Source organism: Sus scrofa, chromosome 13, assembly GCF_000003025.6.
Source record: "Sus scrofa isolate TJ Tabasco breed Duroc chromosome 13, Sscrofa11.1, whole genome shotgun sequence".
Classification (NCBI taxonomy): Eukaryota; Metazoa; Chordata; class Mammalia; order Artiodactyla; family Suidae; genus Sus; species Sus scrofa.
Genome location: NC_010455.5, coordinates 43,560,992 through 43,584,449, shown reverse-complemented (window position 1 = coordinate 43,584,449; position 23,458 = coordinate 43,560,992). Strand labels below are relative to the sequence as shown.

The following is a 23,458-nucleotide window of genomic DNA, read 5'->3' as shown; positions in this document are numbered from 1 at the left end:
TATCATGGAAAAGTGAACACATGGGGGATCAAAAACTTGATAGAAACACAAATTCATTCATTCCCACTAACAGAGTGAGTTAAACCAAAGTACTGATTTAAAGCAAAAAGGACTTGGAAAAGGATGATGAGTATCTAGAAAGAGTTGGTGCCTATGAAAAGACACTCTCAGAGTAGCCTTACTTCATTCATCTTTCTAATAATGAACAAAGCTAGACTACTTTGAATCTCTTCATATCTGAGAAGACAAATATGATATATCCTCAGAGAAGCTTTTCATCGAAGACTTAAGTACTTCTCAATAACAATATGGTTCATAACACTGTAACAGAAGGATTACTGCAAAATATCTCGTAATCTTGTTAGTATTTTATAAAACGTACATTCTCCAGGGTTTACTATGTTCTAAAACGCTATGGAAATCAGTACCTTCTTTAACATTTACTATAGATCAGGAAAGTAGATTTTAACTTTTTCAAATCAAGACTTGGCATTTCCGAAGTTGTCCCTAGGATCTTAAAACACTGTTTCCCTTGGTTACGATATTAGTTTAAAAAGCAGTTTAAAATTCAGAAAGTTTAGTCATTTTTGGTATCCTAGCCTGGAAATATTATTTGTTTACTTATATATAAAAGTAAACACAGATAATGAAGAGAGAAAAGTAATACATATTTTAAAATAATACTTTGGGAGTTCCCGTTGTCCTCCCGTTTGGCACAGAGGAAATGAATCTGACTAGTATCCATGAGGGTGTTTACATATATATATAAACATGTCTCTCTAAGCACAAAATCCTTTCTCCAAGACAGACGCCCTATAAGAGGTTCAAATTGCCCCCTGAAAAGTATATACACCTTATTTTATATTCTAGTCAACAACATATAAGAATACCAATCTTGGAGTTCCCGTCATGGCTCAGTGGTTAACAAACCCAACTAGTATCCATGAGGATGTGGGTTTGATCCCTGGCCTCGCTCAGTGGGTCAGGAATCTGGCGTTGCCATGAGCTGTGGTGTTAGCTGGTAGCTGTAGCTTTGATTTGAGCCCTAGCCTGGGAACTTCCATATGCTGTGAATGCGGCCCTAAAAAACAAGAGAACAAAACAAACAAACAAACAAAACAATACTTGCAGAAATGCATAGGAATAAGAAATATTCCAAACCAGATGGAACACTTACTAATAACTTTAGAATCGAAATGGCTGGAGAAATTCCAGAAAAAAAGATGTAAAAAGAACTGGTAGCGACAGGGGTCTTTGGCTGAAATTTCCAAATGGCTACATATACACAGGGGACATGTACATATGTATTACTAGTGCTAATGGACAGTTGAAGTAAATATCATAATTATTTTTGATCAAGTCCATCTCTAGATGAGGAAAAGTTCTTATTTCCTGATGTTTTCACTAGGACTATGAAGGTAAAAACCTCAATATCTTATTAATGCATTTATATATGTCTTCTATTTGAGGTTGATTCAGGGTCATGTGTAAATATAACATATAAGAATAACTTACTGAACAGATATTGGTTTCTTCTGTTTTATTAAACTATTTAGAACAGGTAATTTAACCACAACATATGTAGCAGTAAAATTAAACTGCAGCCTTTGGAGGTTAAATTTAATTAATTAGTGAAGTACCCTCCTAAGTAATGAGTTCATTTTGGTTTGAATTTATTCATCATAATATTTTAATAAATATGCAATAAGAAGGCTGAAGAACAATAAAAGAACAGCCAAGAAAAATAAAAGGCTTCAGATAAGCAATATATCACCAAGGAATCAATTATCCATTTTTACTCACAAAAATACTAGCTTTTATTTCTGCAGAAATAATAGTTCTACAGAAAAGCCACTTATAGCTTATGTGCAAAATACCTCTGAAACAAAAATGCCACAAGGTTTGTTATCTTAAGCTGTGGCTAGATGAATTTCAGACACCAACAGTGTATCATTCTAACTCTTAGCAAATCGATTTACTAATCCATCCAAGACTCTATCAATTCCGGAGCCTATCTTTCCACCTATCACCACAAACCAGGGTTCCATCCCCATTCATAAGAACATTAGACATGTCAGAGAAATTGAATGTCCTATTCAAATCCCAGCTTCCTGCCAGCCCTCATCTTCTCCTCCATCGTTCACACCATAATCTACTTACATTGAACAAAGCCTGTTGGGTAAGACCTGCTGAACTCTCCATCCTCTCCTGAGCCAACAGAAGGTGACAAGCATTGTGCCTGCCGCTCAGTATGTCAAAACAAAATGCTCATCAATACTGATCCTGGTGCACCGAGTGCCAGCACTAGAACTAGCTTTGACTCAAAGATAAGAGACGTTTTCCAAGCTGGTTCTTGTAAAGCTGGTCTGAGCTGGCAGACTCCTTAGATGCCTAAATTAGCTAAGACAAAGAGCAGCGGATTCATTCTTTTATTTTATAAAACATTCAAATAGGTCACCTACGATGTTGGAGGTAATAAGAATTAATGAGACAGCAATGGTCCCTGCCCAATGGATGGTGGAAGAATAGTCACTCAGAGCAGCTCTCACTGTGCATTCTCAAAACTATAGAAAATTCATGAGACTACCGATAAGGTTGTGAATAAAATTGAATCCAGTCTATACATTAGAAAGTAAAAGAAAAATTCATCCTAGAGGAAAAAAAAAAAACCTGTTTCTTTCTCTCCATGTTCTTTACTATTTGGGGCGTGGGGAGAGGAAGGAACAGAAAACATTACTAGGATCTGAATGAAATACTAGATTTTTTTAAAAAAAGATACCTAAATGTACAAAATGTCACATTCATTTCAGGAGGTTTATTAGTCTCACATTAGGAAGTCTTAGATTGCATTCTGGTGAAGCAAAGTAGTTATTATTATTAGAGACTATTTCAACAAATGTTTATAAAGCCACATGATGGAACACTAAACTAATTAATTTTTTGTATGGCATCCTAAACATTCTTTTTTTTTTTTTTTTGTCTTTTTGCTATTTCTTTGGGCCGCTCCCGCGGCATATGGAGGTTCCCAGGCTAGGGGTCCAATCAGAGCTGTAGCCACTGGCCTATGCCAGAGCCACAGCAACGCGGGATCCGAGCCGCGTCTGCAACCTACACCACAGGTCTCGGCAATGCCGGATCCTTAACCCACTGAGCAAGGGCAGGGACCGAACCCGCAACCTCATGGTTCCTAGTCGGATTTGTTAACCACTGCGCCATGAGGGGAACTCCCTAAACATTCTTAATTCATGAAGGTAAAGGCAGACAAAGTGAGCTGTAACAACAAAGAACTCTAGCTTTGAGATTAAACATCCTGAATATGGGAGTTCCCATCGTGGCTCAGTGGTTAACGAATCCGACTAAGAACCATGAGGTTGCGAGTTCAATCCCTGGCCTTGCTCAGTGGGTTAAGGATCTGGCGTTGCCCGTGAGCTGTGATGTAGGTTGCAGACGCGGCTCAGATCCCGTGTTGCTGTGGCTCTGGCGTAGGCCGGTGGCTACAGCTCTGATTAGACCCCTAGCCCGGGAATCCCCATATGCTGCGGAAGCAGCCCTAGAAAAGACAAGAAGACAAAACAACAACAAAAAAACCATCCTGGATATGGAACCCAACTGATCACCCATTCTAGTTAAGTTGTGAAGGCCTGAAGAGCATATTTTACATAAAGAGTGCAGTATCCACATAAATGCAGACATTTGGGCTTTTTCCTTTTTTGTTGTTTTTTCTTTCTTTTTTCAGCTGTGCCTCCAGCATGTAGAAGTTCCTGGGCCAGAGATCAAACCCAAGCCACAGCAAGGACCCAAGCTGTTGTCATGACAACGACGGATCCTTAACTCACTGCACCACATGGGAACTCCCATTTGGGCTTTTTCAAATAGAGATTTCCAGCTTCTTTTGAAAAAGCCATAAGTTCTGACTCATGTTGGTTTATATCCCCAAATGTCAACAAGCTAAATAGCATTTTAGTTAATTCCTGCCTTTCACCTCCATGTCATATGGCTGGTCCCTAGAGAGCCTGAGTTTATCCCAAGCATATGCTCTACATGGTGATATTTATCACAGGGGAAAATGGAAAGAGCCAAAATTTCCATCAACAAGTAATTGCTAAAATAAAGTATGTCATATCCACACCATGGAGAGGCAAACATTTATCTTTTACCTACTGTGTGACACTAAACCAGGCATTTTATACATATTATAATTTTAATTCCTCTATAAACTCTTATCTGACACATAATAAGTATTAAATGTCAGTCAACATATAAAGGAACAGGTTATATAGATGCCCAAGAGTCACATGGCTAATAAGAGGCAATGATGAGATTTGAACCCCAATAATCAACTCAGAACCTGTGTTATGCAGCATTTAAACAGCATGATGTAGATAGCTACTTACTGACAATGGAAGACTTCCTTCATCTAGTAAGTGGAAATGAGCCTATAAAACTATGTACAGCATATTGGCATTTCTTAAGCGTGCTATGTATTTGCAAGAAAAATATGTCCTTTCTTCTTAACTTCTTTATTGTTTGAATTATTTCATAATGAACATATATTACTTTGAAAATCAAAAGATGATGAAACTATTTGCATTTTGGGAAAAAATTATTTTTTATGCTTTCAATATGCTGCCTTTATAGTTGTTTCTGCTTAGAAAAACAAGGTCTCAGAAATGACACTAAATTAGACTCATTGTTCTGCTATTTTTTTCCCAGATCTTAAAGTAAAATGCTTAATTATGAAAAATTTGTAGAATTACAACAAGGTACTAGTAAGAAAATTAAATTACATTTTTGAAGGAGCAAATAATATTTCAAAATATGGGAAATATTCACAATATATGAACTGATGAAGCAGGCTATGGCTGTATTCACTTTGGTACTGACTATACTTACAACTCCCCCCAGCTCTTGCCAAATACTGGAAGGAAAAAGATCAAAATGATAATAAGAATCGATCTGTAATCAGTAGAAAATGGCATCTCAGGTCAGACTACTAGGCTCCTTAGATGACAATTTGAAGACAACTTTGATGACAACTTAGAAGACAACTTGAGGCCCTACTGAGATTTCTCTCATGATGTCTCTTACCTCATTTTTCTTATCAGAAAAATACATATTTGAAGTTCCTGTTGTGGCTCAGTGGTAACAAGCCTAAGCAATATCCATGAAGACACAGGTTTGATCCCTGCCCTTGCTCAATGGGATCTGGCAGTGCCATGAGCTGTGGTATAGGTCATAGACACAGCTTAGATCCTGTGTTGCTGCATAGGCTGGCAGCTGTAGCTCTGATTCAACCCCTAGCCTGGGAACTTCTATATGCCGCAGGTGCAGTACTAAAAAAGCAAATGCAAAAGCAAAAAAAAAAAAAAAAAAAAAAAAAGCAAGGTAGTACTGGTTATTAACTGCTGTTTATATGGAAAGATGTTTTTAATAAGTGATGTTTAAATGACATAACGTGTGAAGAGTGCTCAAAGTCCCCACAGTAAGTATTTTTGCAAAGTTCACCATCATTATTATCTCAGGAGCTGTTTTTGACAGCAGAACTATGGGGAAATATCTTTTGCTTCTCAACACCTGACTCAGAAGGTCCTTGGAGGGACTGAGGGAATTTGACTTTGAAAAACGTCCCCTGCATTATATAAAACAGAAGAGGCCCTGGCAGGCTTCTGCTGCTTGTCTGAGTGCTGTGCCGAAGCTATAGCCAGTTTCTTTCATAGAGTCTGCTTCTGCTGGTCCTGGTTCCATTCTGGGCTCCCAGAGACTAAGCTGATTTTTTTCTTCAATGAGATTCCCTTCAAAATTATCGAGACCCACTATCCCACTCTCTTGACACCCTACTGTTCATTCCAATCATTTGCTTTCCAGCTGAGGTAGGCTCCCCGACTGCCAGATCTAATTACTGCTGGATTCATACTGCCTCTCCCCAGTCCACAGCCTCATTCATGCTGTATCTAGGCCTTCTTTCTTCCATGGGAAGTGTCTCACCCATTCATGCGCAGAGTTGACCTCCTTGGCATCTTATTCCAAGTGATGCCTTGCTCTTTGCTAGCTACCACTGGAGCAGGATCTGATGAGTTTTATTACAGTGTTCAAAAAAGGCAGAACTCTCATACTCTTTCCCCTATATTAGCATTTGAAGAAGGGGCAATACTTTAACTCAAATGGAGGAATTTCAGGCACATTGGAGATTGACTTGGTGACCTTCAATCATTCAAAGAGACTGGCCTACTGGAAAGAAGGGGTATCACCCCCAGAATCTACAAATCACCTATTATTTGACTTCAAATTCAGTGTCTGCTGATATCACAAGATTCTAGTAAACTGAGCAAAGAGACAGCACATGCAAGCATCAGAGCACAGGAGAGAGGCACAGTACTCACCTGAAGAATTCATAGCATTTTATCAGAAGGTAGAAAATCATTGGACCATTTTCAGTATTTTTTTTTCTTTCTCTTTTACTATTAATTAGAAACGAGTGGTAATCACTTGGACTTAGTTTTGAAAAATGAAAAAAATGCCCACTTGATTTCGATGTCAATTCTGGTTAAGAGTCTCTCTGCTGGTCTCAGGTACCTGGAAGTCAAGAGGCTCGTTTATTGTGTTCACTAAGAAATCCCCAAATGCTCATCCCACTGGCTGGTTCTCAAGGAACATAGAAGAAGGCACTGGTCTGGGACAGGGTGAGCAGGGCAGAGGAAAGGAACCTGGCACCTTATAACCCTTGGGTATGGGCACTGGAGAACCTTCTAGTGAGTGAGCTAGCAGAGAAAGGAGACAATTCTCAGGGCTCCTGCTTTGGTTCATAAATGAAACAGATAATCTCAATCTAAAATTCCCAAAGGCACACCTTTTAACTCTGCTACAGTAATTGCTCATGTACATATTAACAGCTCTCAAAAACCTAGACCTCGCTGACTAATTGGAACAATCTGTCTTAATATGTAGATGCAATAGTTGTTAATGTAAGAGCTCCACTCTGGAAGAACGGACCTTAAAAAGATCATTTTTTGAGCTACATGACTAGCTCTCAGCCTCGCAGCATGAGGCAACAGAATGAATGTGTTTATTTCTGAGTAACTAATTTATTTGGGTCTTTCACATCCTTAACTGAAAAGGTGGTCTGGGGGAAGGATTTGCTGCTTTAAATGTCCTTCTTATGAATGAACAGAAAGTGTTTTTCATTCTCAGGGATTAGAGTTCCTCACCCTTTAAACCACTGAGAGGGGAAGATGAAGATTCAATAGGAGAATGTTGGTTTCTTAATACATAATACTGCTCACCCTTTTACAGGACTGCATCCATCAGCAGCGGAGATGCAGCAGTGAACAAGACAGACAGACCTCTCTCTCTCTCCTCTAGAAGCTTACACGCAGTGTACAGTGGTGGAGTAGGGGAGGAGGAGTGAGTTAATAAACAAGTAAACAAATCAATAAGCAATTTCAGAAACTGATAGGAGCTATGAAGAAAATGAAACTTGGTAATAGGAAAGAAAGTGGCTGAATTGGGAGCGGAGAGAGCATGCGATGTCATTATGGGTAGGATTAAGGAAGGAACGAGCCACAAGAAGGGATCATCAGGGAGAGAATATTGTGAACTGAGGAAGCAGCTGGTGAAAATGAGGTGGGGAGAAGAAGGGGTCCGGGGAGTAGAAGGCAGATCAAGCGGGGCTTTGCAAGGCGAGGTGGATCTCAGGATTTATCCAACATGGGATTAGAAACCACGGGAGAATTTTAAAGAAAAAAATGTAATGAGATTCAAGAGTTTAAAAGAAAACTTTGGTGACTGGATAAAGAACGGATGGGGCTAAGGGCAAGAGAGACCTTTTAAGAAATTACAGCAATGGTCAAAGTCAGAGACAGTGATGGCTTGAAGCTGGGTGGAAACAGTGGACTGAGGATCTGCAGTCACATAGGACAGGATTTAGACTTGATGCAAATACTGAGTAAGCTCTTAGAATGTTCCAGTCCTGCTGACAGCACTCTACATCTATTAACTCAAATGAATCCTTCTAGAAGATAGTGCATTTTATTATTGTCATATTTAATCATTTCTCTATGCTACATTTTTCCTTATTGCATAACATACAGTATGTAATCAAAACTGGCAAAAAATACCTATTATACAAATACAACTGGAACATTATATAACCAAAGATTTAAAAGAATCTTAAAAACTAAACAATATGCTATAAAATATTACAGACTCATCATTTATCCATGCTCTTCTCTCCTTGAATCATTCTTTTTTTTTCAACCAAGAAATACAAACTTTATCGCCTGAGATAACATCCCTATCCTATCTCCCCTGATTAACACGCTTCCTCAAAACAATCAGAATTCAGCTTCTTCCTACTGCACCCATCTCTGGCAATGTCCCCATCTCTATTGAAATAGTACAATCATCTTCTGACTTCTGCTGCCCAAGTTCAACTGCAGCCAGAAGGATCCTTCTAGAATATAAGCCAGATAATGTCACTCCTTTGCTGAGAGCATTCTAAGGGCTTCCCATCTCACCTGAAGGAGAAGCCACAGAGCTTCCATGGCCCATGGGGTCTCATATCATCAGGACCTCAACTGTTTCCCTGACTTCCCTCCTATCACCCTGCCCCTTGCTTGCTCCAACAGGAAGCAGGCTTCCGCCTCAGGGCCTTTGAACCTGCTGAAATAAGGGGCCCTAGAGCTCAGCCATGTCACTTTGTGTCCCGAATAGAGAAGGCTCTGTTCATCAGCTGAATAAGCAAATGCTACTGACAATTTGCAAACTAGGGAAGAATGTAGGGACGGCATTTAAGCATTTGTACAGAGAGCATGTAGATGTGGCAAAGGGCCTTCCTCAGAACGACTTGACGCAGCATGTCTGCATATATTCTCCTCACTATTGGTCTTAAAGAAGATACAAATAAAATTTCCATGGTCACCTGACTTTGGGAGATTCTCTGTTAAATGAAAATTAAGGAAGTTTCTCTATTAGAATATTTCTGAAGAATTATCATATTGGCTTATTATCAAGCTACAGATCATGCAGCACTTCCAAAATATATCTGACCACAAATCACTTCTTAAGCAGAGCATTTAGATCTAGTAACAGGAATATAGAAAACAGACCGAAGGCATGTTTGCCTGAAGACAACTGCACATGTATGGTTATGATATTTCAGCCCACACTTATCCTGTGAGAAAATAAATATAATTAAATAAAGTGATAAAGAAAGAGGGAGGAAAAAGGAAAGAGAAGGAGACAGAGAGACAGAAACAGGCAAATTCCAAGGCAGAAGCAGGCTAAGAAATGTCAGGAGAGCAGGAAATGAGTTTTCTTTCACCCTAAGCCTTCCTTGATTAGAGAATGGTGAACACTGAGGCATAAATTAAGAAGATTCCCAAATACTGAGCTTTATCAATCAATGAAGTAAAGGTTTTAATAGGAAGATTCAGAAATTGAAGCTCTATCTGTAGCGAAAAGCTGGGATTTAGAAGTTATTTTACTATTAACCCAAATGGCTTTCATGTATTAACCTGAGTTTTACAGTCCTGTCTTCTAAGACATCCTCAAACATTCAAGAGATAAAATTTATATTTTTAACTAAAATATGGTTTTGGTGAATTTGCCCAGCTGGTCTCTGTCTATTGCGGAAATGTACCCAGAGCAGTATCTGTGCTGAACATAGTGCCAGGCTATGTCATCCGAAGGGGGGAAGCTTTAGGAGTTAGCTTCCATTCCATTAAAAGGGGCCACTATGAAATTCTATGCCAGGGATTTAAAGGGGAGCGAGAAAATAGACTTTCTTTCAATCTTGACTTCTTTCTATTCCTTATAAATCTTTCCCACTGTCCTTTCTGAGTGACATGGCACTAAAGAACTTGCTAAGGGCTTTAGATTTAAGATGGCTTGAAACCTTCCTGCTCACATTTTGACAGGACACACACAAAAAAGTGGAGGTGTGGGGGAGGGTGTTCCGAGCCAGAAGCACATAAATCCTCTTGACTGGAACTTGACAATACATCTGATAGGGCCTCCTGAGGTCCATCCCTGCCCTCAGTACACAAAGGTCTCCCCAGACAGCTTTCTTTGAGTTCCTCAGCCTGGAAATGGACTCTGAGAAGAAGAAGGTTCAAAGCCCTGGGAACAAATGTTGTAAAAACAAACAAACAATAAGAGGGAAAAACCCTTAAAGCTTAAAAGAAAAAAAAAGAGAGACAGAGAGAGAACCTGTATCATATCCAGGTGAAGCCTCTTCAAGATCCCAATACAAAAGTAAACCACAGTGGATATATACATTTTTCATTGGAAGAGAAAAAGAAAATTACCACAAATTCAGCAAAAAGATTCTTATAAAGAACTTCTGCTCTACAAGTACAGCGCAGGGAACTATATCCAGTCTCTTGTGATAGAACATGATGTATGAGGGGGAAAAAAAAAAAAATATATATATATATATATGTATGACTGGATCACTTTGCTGTACAGCAGAAATTCTTATAAACTTGTAAATCAATTATACTTAACATTTTTTTAAATACTGTAAAAAAAAAAATAAAGAACCTCTGTTAATCTCTTGGCTAGTTTATTATCTATACTTTGTCATCAAGGTTGGGAACCCTTAACACTGTATGTCCTGGGCACAGTAGCCACGGACTGCATGTGAATCTTGAGCCTCTGAAATGTGGACAGTCTGACTTGAGATGTGCTCTACATGTAAAATATACATTGATTTAAAAGACAATTAAAAAAAAAGAATGTGGGGGAGGGGGAGGGAGTGGGGTGGTTGGGGAGCTTGGGGTTAATAGATACAAACTATTGCCTTTGGAATGGATTAGCAATGAGATCCTGCTGTGTAGCACTGGGAACTGTATCTAGTCACTTATGATAGAGCATGATAATGTGTGAAAATAGAATGTGTACAGGTATGTGTAACTGGGTCACCATGCTGTACAGTAGAAAAAAAATTGTATTGGGGAAATAACTATTAAAACAAATAGTAATAAAAAAATAAAAAAAGAGAATGTAATATATCTCAGTAACTTTTTATCTTGATTATATGTTGGAATATTAAAATTTTAGGGTATTCAGTTAAAAATAATGATTAAGATTGTAACAATTATTATTGTATAATGCAAATTGTTTAAAATAAAATGAACTATTAAAATCAAATGAAATCACTTCTTTCTTTTTACTTCTTTTAAGCTAGCTACCAAAAATTTTAAATCACTGTGTATGGCTCACATTATATTTTCTGTCAGACAGTGCTGCTCTCTATGTGATAAAAAATAGACTAAAGAGGTTAAGCCAGATAAAATGTGTAGTGTCTGCTATAGATATCTCCAGGCAAAGAGCTGATGGCATTTTCTGTTCCCTTCACCTCTCCTCTATGTATGTTTTTACTATTGGTCCAGTCATCTTTGAACATTTGAAGCCCTTTGTTTTGTTTTGTTTTTTTCCTTTCCTGCTGTACAGTAAGAAGTGGTTATGACTAAAACAGAACTTGGAGTTCCTGTCATGGCTCAGCAGTAATGAGACCAACTAGTATCCGTGAGGATGCAGGTTGATCCCTGGCCTTGCTCAGTGGGTTAAGGATCCAGCATTGTGGTGAGCTGTGGTGTAGGTCATAGATGCAGCTTGGATCTGGTGTTGCTGTGGCTGTGGTGTAGGTGCAGCTCCGATTCAACCCATAGGCTGGGAACTTCCATATGCTGTGGCTGCAGCCCTAAACAAACAAACAAACAAATAAACAAAAAACAGATTCTAACAGAATTATTTCAACTTCATTGCTTATCCTAAAAACAACCTAAAGTGATGACAAGAAAAACACCAAAATAAGCTATCAAAATAAAACAAGTGATAGTTTGGATTTTGAAGATGCTGCAACTCGGATTCTGAAGTACTAACAGTAAAGCTCAGTGAGGACACTTAGTGTCCTAGAAGCTCGGCTGTGCCATTTTAAAAGATGTGTATGATAAGAGCACCTCTTTTCCAAGGCTGGTGAGAAAATTAAACAAGGTAGTATCTGAAACATTCCAGATACAAGTAACTTACACTTGCTAAATGGTGTCTGTACTGTAATATGATCATTACAATCACAACCACCAGTGACACAGGCTGGGATCCGGGACCTAGGACACTTGACTGGAGAGATCACCAAGTGGACAGCTCTCCTCCAGCAACAGAGTACAGAGAAACTAGGTGGGATGAAAAGTAACTGCATGCATGTGTGGCCGGGGCAATTATGAACAAGAAGATACAGAAGGGCCACAAACCAACTGCCATTTCTGAGGTGCTGAGAGCAAAAGGAGGGTGTCATGCATGATCCCTGCACGCAGCATCACCAAAGGGGTGAGCAGACCACCTAAACCACCCTTCTGGCCTGACTCACCGATCTACCCTATTCTCACCCCATTTAAGGAACCAGCCTGTCTCCTCAAGCTCCCTCAGCATGAGTCCCCAAAAAGCTTCACCTGCATTCCTCATGTGGCCTCTTAGCAATTCCTATTGATTAAAGAGCCCAAGGACCTGAGCAGGTAACAGCAGTACCACCTCCAACACCATCTCACTCCCAGGTCTTCCCTTTGGTTGTTCAAGCCCCCTGCACCTATCATCAAGTTTCTATCTTGAGAATATGGTCTAATTTAACCAATGTTTCTATTCAGAGAGTGTCATTTGCTTGTCTCAATACCATTCAATCATTACTGGACTCCACCTGTTGGTGACATACCATCAAACAGCCCTGAGCCAAGTTCATACCTTAGGATGACTGTGCGTGATGAGGGTTGTCAGGCATCATGGAGCTTTAGTACACCGGGGGACCTAGGCTTCTTGCTTCTACCATACAAAACCCACTCTCCAGCTCTGCAGAACCAGGCACAAACTTCTCCACTGAGCATACTCTAAGTACCCGGCCCTCCTCCAATGCTCTTCTTAATTAACACAGGACATACATACAAAAGATCAGCCAGATGGAAATTAAATATCTTAGCCAGTAAAGGATGAAACAGTCTGCTCTTAAATGGAATCTTTGTTTTAATCAACTCATTAATTAAATTCCAAGCAATTCCCTTGCCATTTGATGGAAATCATTGGAGAAAAACACTATTGGCTATACTGCCAAATAGCCAGATAACCAATCTCTTTAACACATCCTGTGATCCATGAGGGTGCAGGACAAGGAAACCAGGCCCTGCCTTGAGTTCCATCAACTTAGGACTCACTCTGTGTACAAAGCAGCTTTTCAGAGAACCTGAAACAACTGCAGGAATTTAAATAAAGTACAAGGCAGGGCAAAAGAAAAAAGTGTGACGCTATGGAAGTTATGTTTAATAGAAAATACCTTAAACTCTCTTTAAAGACAGTTTTCTCTAATGACAAAGCAAGATAGAAACACTAAACAATCGTTTTGTGGCACAGGGGCGTGAGCTCACCTGGGAGAAGGAAGAGGGATGCGGGTGCCCTGGATATTACCTAGTGGTCCCAGGCAAGAGACCCAGATAACCAGGTTGTAACAGAAGCACTGGAAGAACCAGGACCTACTTCACAAGATGAAAAGCAAACCAGGGAGTCTGACTCTAGGTAGGAAGTCAGGGGCTGGGCAGATGGAAGGGAACACAGGAGCAGGTCAGGTAACATACTCACAGACGTGGAAAGGGAAGTGACTGCAGGCCCAAACAGAATGGGAATGAATCACAGAACAAGTCAGCCTTCCACTAGCAACTTCTCCAACTTTGGATAAACCTTAACTCTGAATAAGAATGTTGTACACAACCAGGATCGAGCGGGGAGCAAGATGAGAGTAGCACCTGTACGTGTCCAAACCACCAGGTAGACAAATAATTCAGTGCTTATGTCATGGGTGGAAAAAACCATGCTCTTTGAGAGCATAAACCACCAGTGCCACACTCTGGAGCCAGTTTTAAAAACACAGGTCCATAAATTCTTTATTAGTGACTATGAAATCTCAAAAGCCTCCAAGATCAAAGGGATGGTGATTGTTATGATTTGGTGCAAAAACTAATTCAATAGTAATATCTGATGCGAAGAGATGTGAAGCTACTTTGAATATTGACATTTCCCACTTAGTGTGAATATTCATCGGCATGCTGCAGAAATATGAATGCATTCAAAGGGGTATGGTCCCAGACCCCACAACGTGTCCCTGTGTAAATATATTTGGCATATGTACCATCATGCCTCTCTAGAAAAGATTCTGAATTCTAAAACATCTGGCCTCAAGGGTCTCAGCTAAGGGATTGTAGACCTATACCATATGGTAATGCATGCCTGGTATGTATTAGGAAAAATGTCTTTGCCTCTATTCACTTGCTAAGATTCTCTAAATGGAGCTGAAATGAAGCAGCTGTGAGTTTCACTGGAAAGGGCACATACAATCAATTTGGATCATTTAAGCTTATTGAAGACTTCAACTCATAAAGCACCAATAAGTCTGAATCAACAACTCCTGCGATCTCTCATTGTAATAAACAAGATTTTAATTACCTCAGACCATAAGCATGCAATGAGCCTCCACCTTAATGGAGCTCTCAGAGGTTTTATCTGGAGGTTTCTCTTTGCATTAACTCCAACTTCAGTTATTAGCGGAAACACCACATGACTCAGTTCCTATTAGTGCTATGTGGACTTTTATTTAAAACAGGGAATGAGTATAGGGTAGGGAGAAAATTTGGGATAGGGTAGGAACCATCACAGATGACTGGTTGGAGAGATAATACAAAGTGGACTAGCCATGGAAAAACTCGAGTATTACCGTTTAATCACTGAAATATTTGAGCCTTTGGACCTTAAGGATACTGAGTCACATCTGCAAAGTCCCTCTTGTCATGTAAAGTAATAACTATATTCACAGGCTTCAAAGATTTGTGTGTGGACATTTTGCAAGGAGGGGCTATTATCCTGCCTATCCACACGCCCCCCGCCCCATAGACCTTTCTTTATTCCTTTAATTTACCGAGTATTATCTGTTTCAGGGCCTTTGCACGTCCCTGTTCCACGGGCAGGCTCCAATTAATCTCTTCCCTTATTTTAATAATATCTTAAATCTTTATATCTGTTTCCACTAGGGTCCTCATCTCATGATAAAAAGCCCCTCTCTTTCAGAGACTATATCACAATTGATATTACACAGTTCTTTATATAACTGCTTGGTCATTTCTGTGTAAATGACTAGAATATAAATATTTTGACTCTGCTGAAGTAGGACCCTGCTTCAGCTTTGTAACTCAGCATCTAAAGGACAGAAGCACTCAAGAACACTTTGCTGTTAGACAGGACATAAGGCTAATAAGTGGTACAACATGATTGGTGGTGTCTCTGGTGTGCTGGGATGCAGGTTCAATCCCCAGCCCAGCACCTCGGGCAGTGGATTAAGGATCCAGCATTGCCACAGCTGCAGCATAGATTGCAACTGTGGCTCCAATCTGATCGCTGGCCCAGGAACTCCATATGCTGCAGGGTGGCCAAAACTAAAATACAACAAAACAAAAATCAACCAACTAACCAACAAACATAAAATAAAAACAAAAACAAAATAAAAAAACTAAAAAGTAGGCAGTGAGTGCAAACGAGGGTCCAAAGTGGGTTTAGTCACCTAGGCACGGCCTTGTCATCTGATTTCAACTTTCTTTTTCTTTTTTGTCTTTTTTAGGGCTGCACCTGTGGCATGCGGAGGTTCCCAGGCTAGGGGTCAAGTCAGAGCTGTAGCCTTTGGCCTACGCCACAGCCATAGCAATTCCAGATCCAAGCTGTGTCTGCGACCTATACCACAGCTCACAGGAAGTCCGGATCCTTAACCCACTGAGCAAGGCCAGGGATCCAACATGCATCCTCATGGATACTAGTCAGATTCATTTCTGCTGAGCCATGATGGGAACTCCTCAACTTTCTTTTTCTACTTAAACTAAACTATAAAGAATGCTACTATCAAAGGGCTTTTATTTTGTTTCTATACAGACATTTATTTTTCTATCAGATTGGATGTTTTTAAATGTAGAACTAAAAAGACTGAGTTCAGGATTTCAGTCAGGAGAGTGTGGAGAGGCTTAATTTCTGGATGTGGTCAAAGTTGTTGGAGATGACCTCAAAGAATTCCTGGGAAGCAGAAAAACCTACAAAGTTGGGTTTTTTGCAACTTGCCCTCAGGGAGGAGATCCAGAATTTTGTGCGGCATATGCTTAAAATTCAACCTGCAGTACAGGAGCATGGAGGCAACTTTTGAAATATCCAAGGCCATGCCTCTACTGCAACTGGAATCTAAAGGAGCCAGGACCAGCAATGCTCTGACCCATAAGGTAAAGGTCATCTCCTCTCTAAAAACTGCAAAAGGAGGGAACAGAGTTTCCATAAGTCCTCTCTATTCAAACTACTTAAAACAATGTCACATAAGTAACGGAAAGCTGGATTTCACTAAACATACTCTGGAGTTGCCCAACTGTTACATTTTGCTGGTTCATTCTTGGTTGTGGGGGCTTGACTTATGAACTGGAATGTTTAGCAGCATCTCTGGCTTTTACCCGCCAGAATCTGGATAGCATTCCACTGCCCACAGTAGTAGCAATCAAAAATGTCCCCTGAAAATGCCTAAAATTCTCTGAGAAGAAGGATATTGTCACTGGATGAGAATATTGCTGTATTCTACCAATGCCAGCCCAATCAATGACTCAACTCTGAATCTGTATACAAGACAAATAAATAATGTCCCCATTGCTGATCAATTACTACATGGTATATCATGATTTTCTCACTTTCATTTTACTTTCTTGAAAAAGCAATACAGTTCTGTGGAAAGAAACAAACCAAGACTGAGATGTTCGGTATGAAAATCTGAAGGAGAGTTGGTGTTAATAAAAAACTCAAAGCAATTTAACATAAAATATTATAGATATGTTTTGCACGAAAGTGAGCAACTTTTGTGTACATATTTTAAAGTTAGATTTGATCCCGTAACCTTTGCTCTTTGAAATTCAAGTTCCTCCAAATATAACCACTAAGTAATTTAACATGTTTATCACATTAAAAAAAAAAAAAAAAAAAAACCTAAGAACCAGATGGGCTTCAATGAGGAACCAATTAATATAGGCAGCCTTACCATCTGACATTACTTAGAAGAAATAAATTCAAGTAACTTGGTCAAACAGTAATTCTGGGCATTGTAGCTGCCATTTCTAATTAGTTTCTGAATTTCATGGTACTCTTTGAGTAAAAAGAAAAAAAATTCATTTAAAGTAGTAAGTTTTCAAAAGAATATATATCTAGTCTCTTCAATTCTCCAGAATAGAAGAGGAGGATACAGACATTAGGGGATGTGGTTAAGAATGAGGAAGAAGTTCCTGTTCCTTCTGCAAGAGTTTTTCTCTTTTTTCCTTTTTTTGGGGTCACACCCATGGCATAAAGAAGTTCCCAGGCTCAGGGTCAAATTGGAGCTGCAGCTGCTGGCCTACACCACAGCCACTGAAATGCCAGATCTGAGCCATATCCATGAACTACGCCACAGTTTGAAGCAATGCCAGATCTCCAACCCACTGAGCGAGGCCAGGGATTGAACCCACATCCTCATGGATGCTAGTCAGATTCCTAACCCACTGAGCTACAACAGGAACTCCTTTAAAAAAAAAATTTTTTTTTTTACTTTATTAAACTATGGTGGATTTACAATGTTGTGTTAATTTCCGCTGGACAGAAAAGTGATCAGTTACATACACACACACATATGTATTGTTTTATAATTCTTTTCCATTACCGTTTATTACAGAATACTGAATATAGTTCCCTGTGCTGAAGAGTAGAAGCTTGTTGTTTATCTATTCTACATACACTAGTTGCCTATGTTAATCCCAAATTCCCAATCCTTCCATTCCTCACCCTTCCTCCTCCTTGGCAACCACAAGTCTGTCCTGTGAATCTTTTTCAGAGTTTTTCTTTTCCAAGGCAGCTGCCAAATTAAGTTTTCAAACTTTCAATCCCAGGTCTTTTGCCTGGAACAACATTGACTGAACAAATGGTAACCCAATTCTAGGATAAAGAGGCATCAGAACAATGCTAGTGGAACACAAACTTTCCTTCAACTCACACTGCCAGTGGGAACTGGCCAGCAAAGGCAAGGGAAACCCCAAACTTAAAAATCTGATGTAATTTTGCTTCTAGGAATAAGTTTTCCAAGTACAAATAAAACAAAGATTTCTTAAGAAATGACTCATATAATATAAAAGGATAAAGTGAACCCATTAAGTAGAAAAACCTACTCCGTAAACCATATAATTAATGTGACTAGGACAAGAAGTCATAGAGATAGAGAAATCCTAACACAGAAAAAATTCTGATACTGAGAATTTGTCTGATAAACAAGAAAAAACATGCAGCACTTTCTCAGAATGGATATCTCAGGTTTCTACAGCAATCATGGATAAGAACAAATCGATATGTGAATATAAGTGTCTATAAACATAGCAATACTATAAATTTTTTTTTTGGTCTTTTTTAGGGCTGCACCCATGGCACATGGAGGTTCCCAGGCTAGGGGTCCAAATGGAGCTGAAGCTGCCGGCCTACGCCACAGCCACAACAACACCGATCGGAGCCACATCTGTGACCTATACCACAACTCATGGCAACACTGGATCCTTAATCCACTGAGCGAGGCAAGGATTGAACCTGCATCCTCACAGATACTAGACAGATTCATTTCCGCTGAGCCACAACGGGAACTCCAGTAAACATAGAAACACTATTGATTTTCTGATCTTGTAGGGGCTTTTCACCTAAGCTTCAAGGTTGCCTAGAGGATCCATGAATGGCTTAGGAAGCAAGGGTGAGTGATGAGCTCCTATAAATTATGGGCAAATCTGTGTGCACATACACGTATTATCTCTGTGGAGGGGGATGTAAAGTATTCAACAGATGATCAAAGTAGGTCATGACTTATACAAGCTATAAAACACTAAGAGTTGTCACCCCATATTTGAGTCCAGCCATAGTTTTGAATACAAACCCACTCTCTTCTATAAACTTGTAAAGCTTACCACATGGGCATCCAAACAACCAACAAATATGTTTGTCCCAGTGAAAGAATATCCATATTCTGACCATGATTAAAGGTATAAAAATAAGGCTGGCAATAGAATGGATGTGTTGTCCCACTAAAGATTTTAAAAGGAATTTGGAGACTTGTTCTCTCCCTCCCTCACCAAAAAGAAACACATAACCTACTGCACCCACCCTTTCTGTGGTCTTGCAGCATGGACCTTTGAGAAAACTGACACAGTGGTGGTGAAATGTCACCATAGATCCCAGCAAAGTTAACAGCAAGTCACAGGACCACTGGTCAACCGCCTCTTTCTTGATGGCGCACAAACCTTAAAACAGCTTCCCTTCTGAGAGACTGTTCTGAGATTCCTCTTCAGGTATCAACTATCTTTTCTCTTTTCTAAAGGGTGAAAACCCAAGTCACCAGAGTTTTGTACAGAATTTCACCTCCAGAAAACAGGGTTTCAGAAATGGACAGGGAAAAGAAACTGTGTCACCATCAAAAAATGGGCAGAAGATCTAAACAGACAGTTCTCCAAAGAAGACATACAGATGGCCAAAAAACACATGAAAAAATGTTCAACATCACTAATTACTAGAGAAATGCAAATCAAAACCACTATGAGATACCACCTTACACCAGGCAGAATGACCATCATCCAAAAGTCTACAAACAATAAATGCTGGAGAGGGTGTGGAGAAAAGGGAACCCTATTACACTATGGTGGGAATGTAAATTGGTGCAACCACTGTGGAAAACAGTATGGAGATTCCTCAGAAAACTAAAAATAGAATTAACATTTGATCCAGCAATCCCACTCATGGGCATCTATCCAGAGAAAACCATTACTCGAAAAGATACATGTATTCAAGTGTTCATCGCAGCACTATTTACAATAGTCAAGATATGGAAACAACCTAAATGTCCATTGACAGAGGAGTGGATAAAGAAGATGTGGTTCATACACACAATGGAATGTTACTCAGCCATCGAAAGGAAAGAAATAATGGCACTTGCAGGAACATAGATGGACCTAGAAATTATCATGTTAAGTGAAGTCAGTCAGATGATGGTGAGGCACCCACATCAGATGCTATCACTTACATGTGGAATCTGAAAAAAGGACAGAATGAACTTCTTTGCAGAACAGACACACATACTTTGAAAAACTTATGGTTTCCAAATGAGACAGGTTGAGGGGTTGGGGGATACACTGAGGATTTGGGATGGAAATGCTATAAAATTTGGTTGTGATGATGGTTGTACAACTATAAATGTAATAAAATTCATTGAGTAATTAAAAAAAAAAAGAAAGAAAGAAACTGTGTTAAGTGAAACCAGTGGTTTGAAACCATCAACTTGGGTGAGTCCATTTAACCATGATATCCACAACTTCTATAGGCTTCACCAGTTAAACAAAGGTGGAAAACTTGCGGATGGATATCTACCTATCATGCTGCCTATTAAAGATTTCCTGAGACAAGGGCAGGGACAGTACAAGTTTGGTTTGCAAAATGACTTGGGATGAAGAGGAAGCATCTCATTAAGGACCCAAAGCACAGCCACACTTGACATCTCAAGATTCTCTCACCTCCACGGGAAACCTCCTGCCATTGATGCTGTGTTCAGAGCCCGCAGAGCCATTGCTGTGGCCCCAGTGAAATTCCACCTTCTCGGCCTTGAATCTGCCAGGCAGGCCAGCGCCGCTGACAAAATAGTCGTCTTTCAGAAGGATGGCAACTGTGCAAAGTAGAAGGGAAAGGGAAATGAGTTTCAAAACCAAACTTGAAAGATTTCTACTGTTGCTTCAAATGAAGTATGTGATTACATGATGTGAATTCTTTCTTCATGTACCTGTTAAAAAGCAAGCCAAAAAAACATTAGTCTGAATAAATCAGCACCTTCTAGCTGCAGAATGTTCTCAAGAACCAGCTGACTCTAACTCATGAAAATTCCCAGGGCATGGTGGCAGAATTTCTTTTCTTTTTTTTTAATATAATGATTTTTATTTTTTCATTATAGTTGGTTTACAGTGTTCTGTCAATTTTCTACTGAACAGCATGGTGACCCTGCTCGCAGAATTTCTTATCCATTACACAGTTGAAAAAAATAAATTAAAAAAAAAAAACAGAGACAATGACAGAGTAAGTAGCTCTGAATCAGGGTTTCCTAAATCTGCTTGATGATCAAAATTATCTGAAAAGGGAGATTCCTGGGCTACCCCAAGATTCAAGGTCTGGTATAAGACGGGAAATATATAGGCTGGATACAAAAGACGTGTTTCTTTGATCAGAAAATTTAAACAAGATATCAGGAAATAAAATTTGCAGGTTCTACCAATATTAAGGCAACAACAGTGAGAAGCTAGCTGGGATTGGGGATTGCATTCACATTTGGGAATGGTGTCTAGGTAAATACAGTGAAAATTCTACTCTTTGTGTCACTCGAATAACTATTAGATAAACTTTACTAACTCTTTTGATTGACTTTACTAATTCTTTTGATTCTAAGTATAAGAAAATTTGGCTTAGCTCACCGGAAAGAACACATAATAAGTCTGACTAATCCATGAGGATTTAGTATCCTTGAGGAGGCAGGTTCGATCACTGGCTCAGTGGGTTAAGGATCCAGCCTTGCCATGAGCTGTGGTATAGGTCACAGATGTGGCTTGGATTTGACGTTGCTGTGGCTGTGGTGTAGGCCAGTGGCTACAGCTCCAATTCTACCCCTTGCCTGGGAACCTCCATGTGCCATGGGTATGGCCCTAAAAAGACAAAAAAAAAAAAAAAAAAAAAAAAAGTTATTAATAGAGAGAACCTCAATCATTTCAAACCCTAAATTTCAAAATCACATCTTCTGTGAAACAAGTGGAAAAACAAACAAACAAACAAACAAACAAACAAAAAAACGGAGAAAAAATAACTCAGATTTATACCAGCCGAAAAATTATTTTTTCAAAAAGAATATTATATCCAAGGGGACAAAAAAGAGATTTTATTTTATAGGTGATACACCTCCCCTTTTTTGTTGTTGTCTAAAATGAATTTACTCTGGAGTTCCCTGGTGGCTCAGCAGGTTAAGGATCCAGCACTGTCACTGCTGCAGCTTATGTCACTTCTGTGGCGCAGGTTCGATTCCTGGCCCAGGAACTTCCCCATGCTGTAGGTGCAAGTAAAATAAAATAAAATAAAATAAAATAAAATAAAATAAAATAAAATAAAATAAAATAAATAAAATAAAATAAAATAAAATAAAATAAAATGAATTCATTCATTCTTTCAACAAACACTTATTGGTTGCTAACTAAGCATAAAGTGCCAACCAGTATGCTGAATTGTTTATGATCAAAAGCCAAGCCTGTTTAAGGCAGGGGAAAGTGTGCATGTCCTCATTGTCTCCTCTTCCTAAAGAGTTCTCAGTTCAAGCCTTAGAGAGAAACCCTCCATGAAAATTAGGTCACCATAAAAGATAGGGACTAGACTAATGACCCATTTCTAAAATAAGTACAATTAGGTTCAGCACTTTTCTATACAAAGGAAGCATCAAAAGCAAGTGAAGGAAATCTGCTTGTATAAATCCTTTTTTTTTTTTTTTGCATTCAAAAGGCAGTTTTTTCTCCAGCTTCTGAAAAAATATACAGTGAACATTCAATTAGTGAGACAGAGAAATAAAGGATAGAATGAAGCAAACGCCAGTGTTTCTTATGCTGATTGAACTTGCAGCACTGTTCTACATTTACTGTGTACTACGCATGGTTTAGAAGAAGGGTTGGCAAACTTTTTGTGTAAAAGGTGAGATAATGAATATTTAAGGCTTTATGGGTCCTACGCACCTGGCTACAACTTAGTCTTTATAGCAAGAAGCAAACAAACACAGTATGTAAATGAACGGGTGAGGTTATGCTGCAATAAAACTGTACTTATGCACAGTAAAATTTGGATGTAATTTTCACATGTCCTGGAATATTCGTCTTCATTTTGATTTTTTGGTTTTGCTTTTTCTTTTTCTTTTGTCTTTTTAGGGCCACACCATATGGAGCTTCCCAGACTAAGGGGTTGAACGAAAGCTGTAGCCGCTGGCCTATACCAGATCCTTTAACCCACTGAGAGAGGCCAGGGATGGAACCTGCGTGCTCATGGATGCTAGTTATATTCTTTTCCACTAAGCCAGCATGGGAACTCCTGTTTTTTTTTTAAGCATTATAAAAAAGTAGGAATAAGCAGGAAGAGCTGTCATTTGGTGATTCCCTAGAATACAATATATTTTAAAAGATAAACTATTACATTAAATCAATGTTCCAAAGCCAAAACACCTAGGAACAAGCTCAGTACTGTCTTAAACACTGTTGATTATTCTAAGCCTTTTACAAATTCTATACCTAACATTCTGCATCCAAAGGACTAAGGCAAAGCATTTTGAGTACATCTGTTACAATAC

The 23,458-nt window shown here is 39.2% G+C and overlaps 1 protein-coding gene across 9 annotated transcripts in view; it reads right to left on the bottom strand.

Annotated features, from left to right (window-relative positions):
• The window catches only part of PTPRG (protein tyrosine phosphatase, receptor type G), a 737,058-nt gene that overhangs the window by 285,394 nt on the left and 428,206 nt on the right, over positions 1-23,458 (bottom strand). For all 9 annotated transcript variants that reach the window (XM_021070772.1, XM_021070771.1, XM_021070773.1 and 6 more), the window contains one exon: positions 20,613-20,761. In XM_021070772.1, coding sequence (XP_020926431.1) covers positions 20,613-20,761 — 149 coding nt within the window. The remainder of the gene's footprint in view (positions 1-20,612; positions 20,762-23,458) is intronic.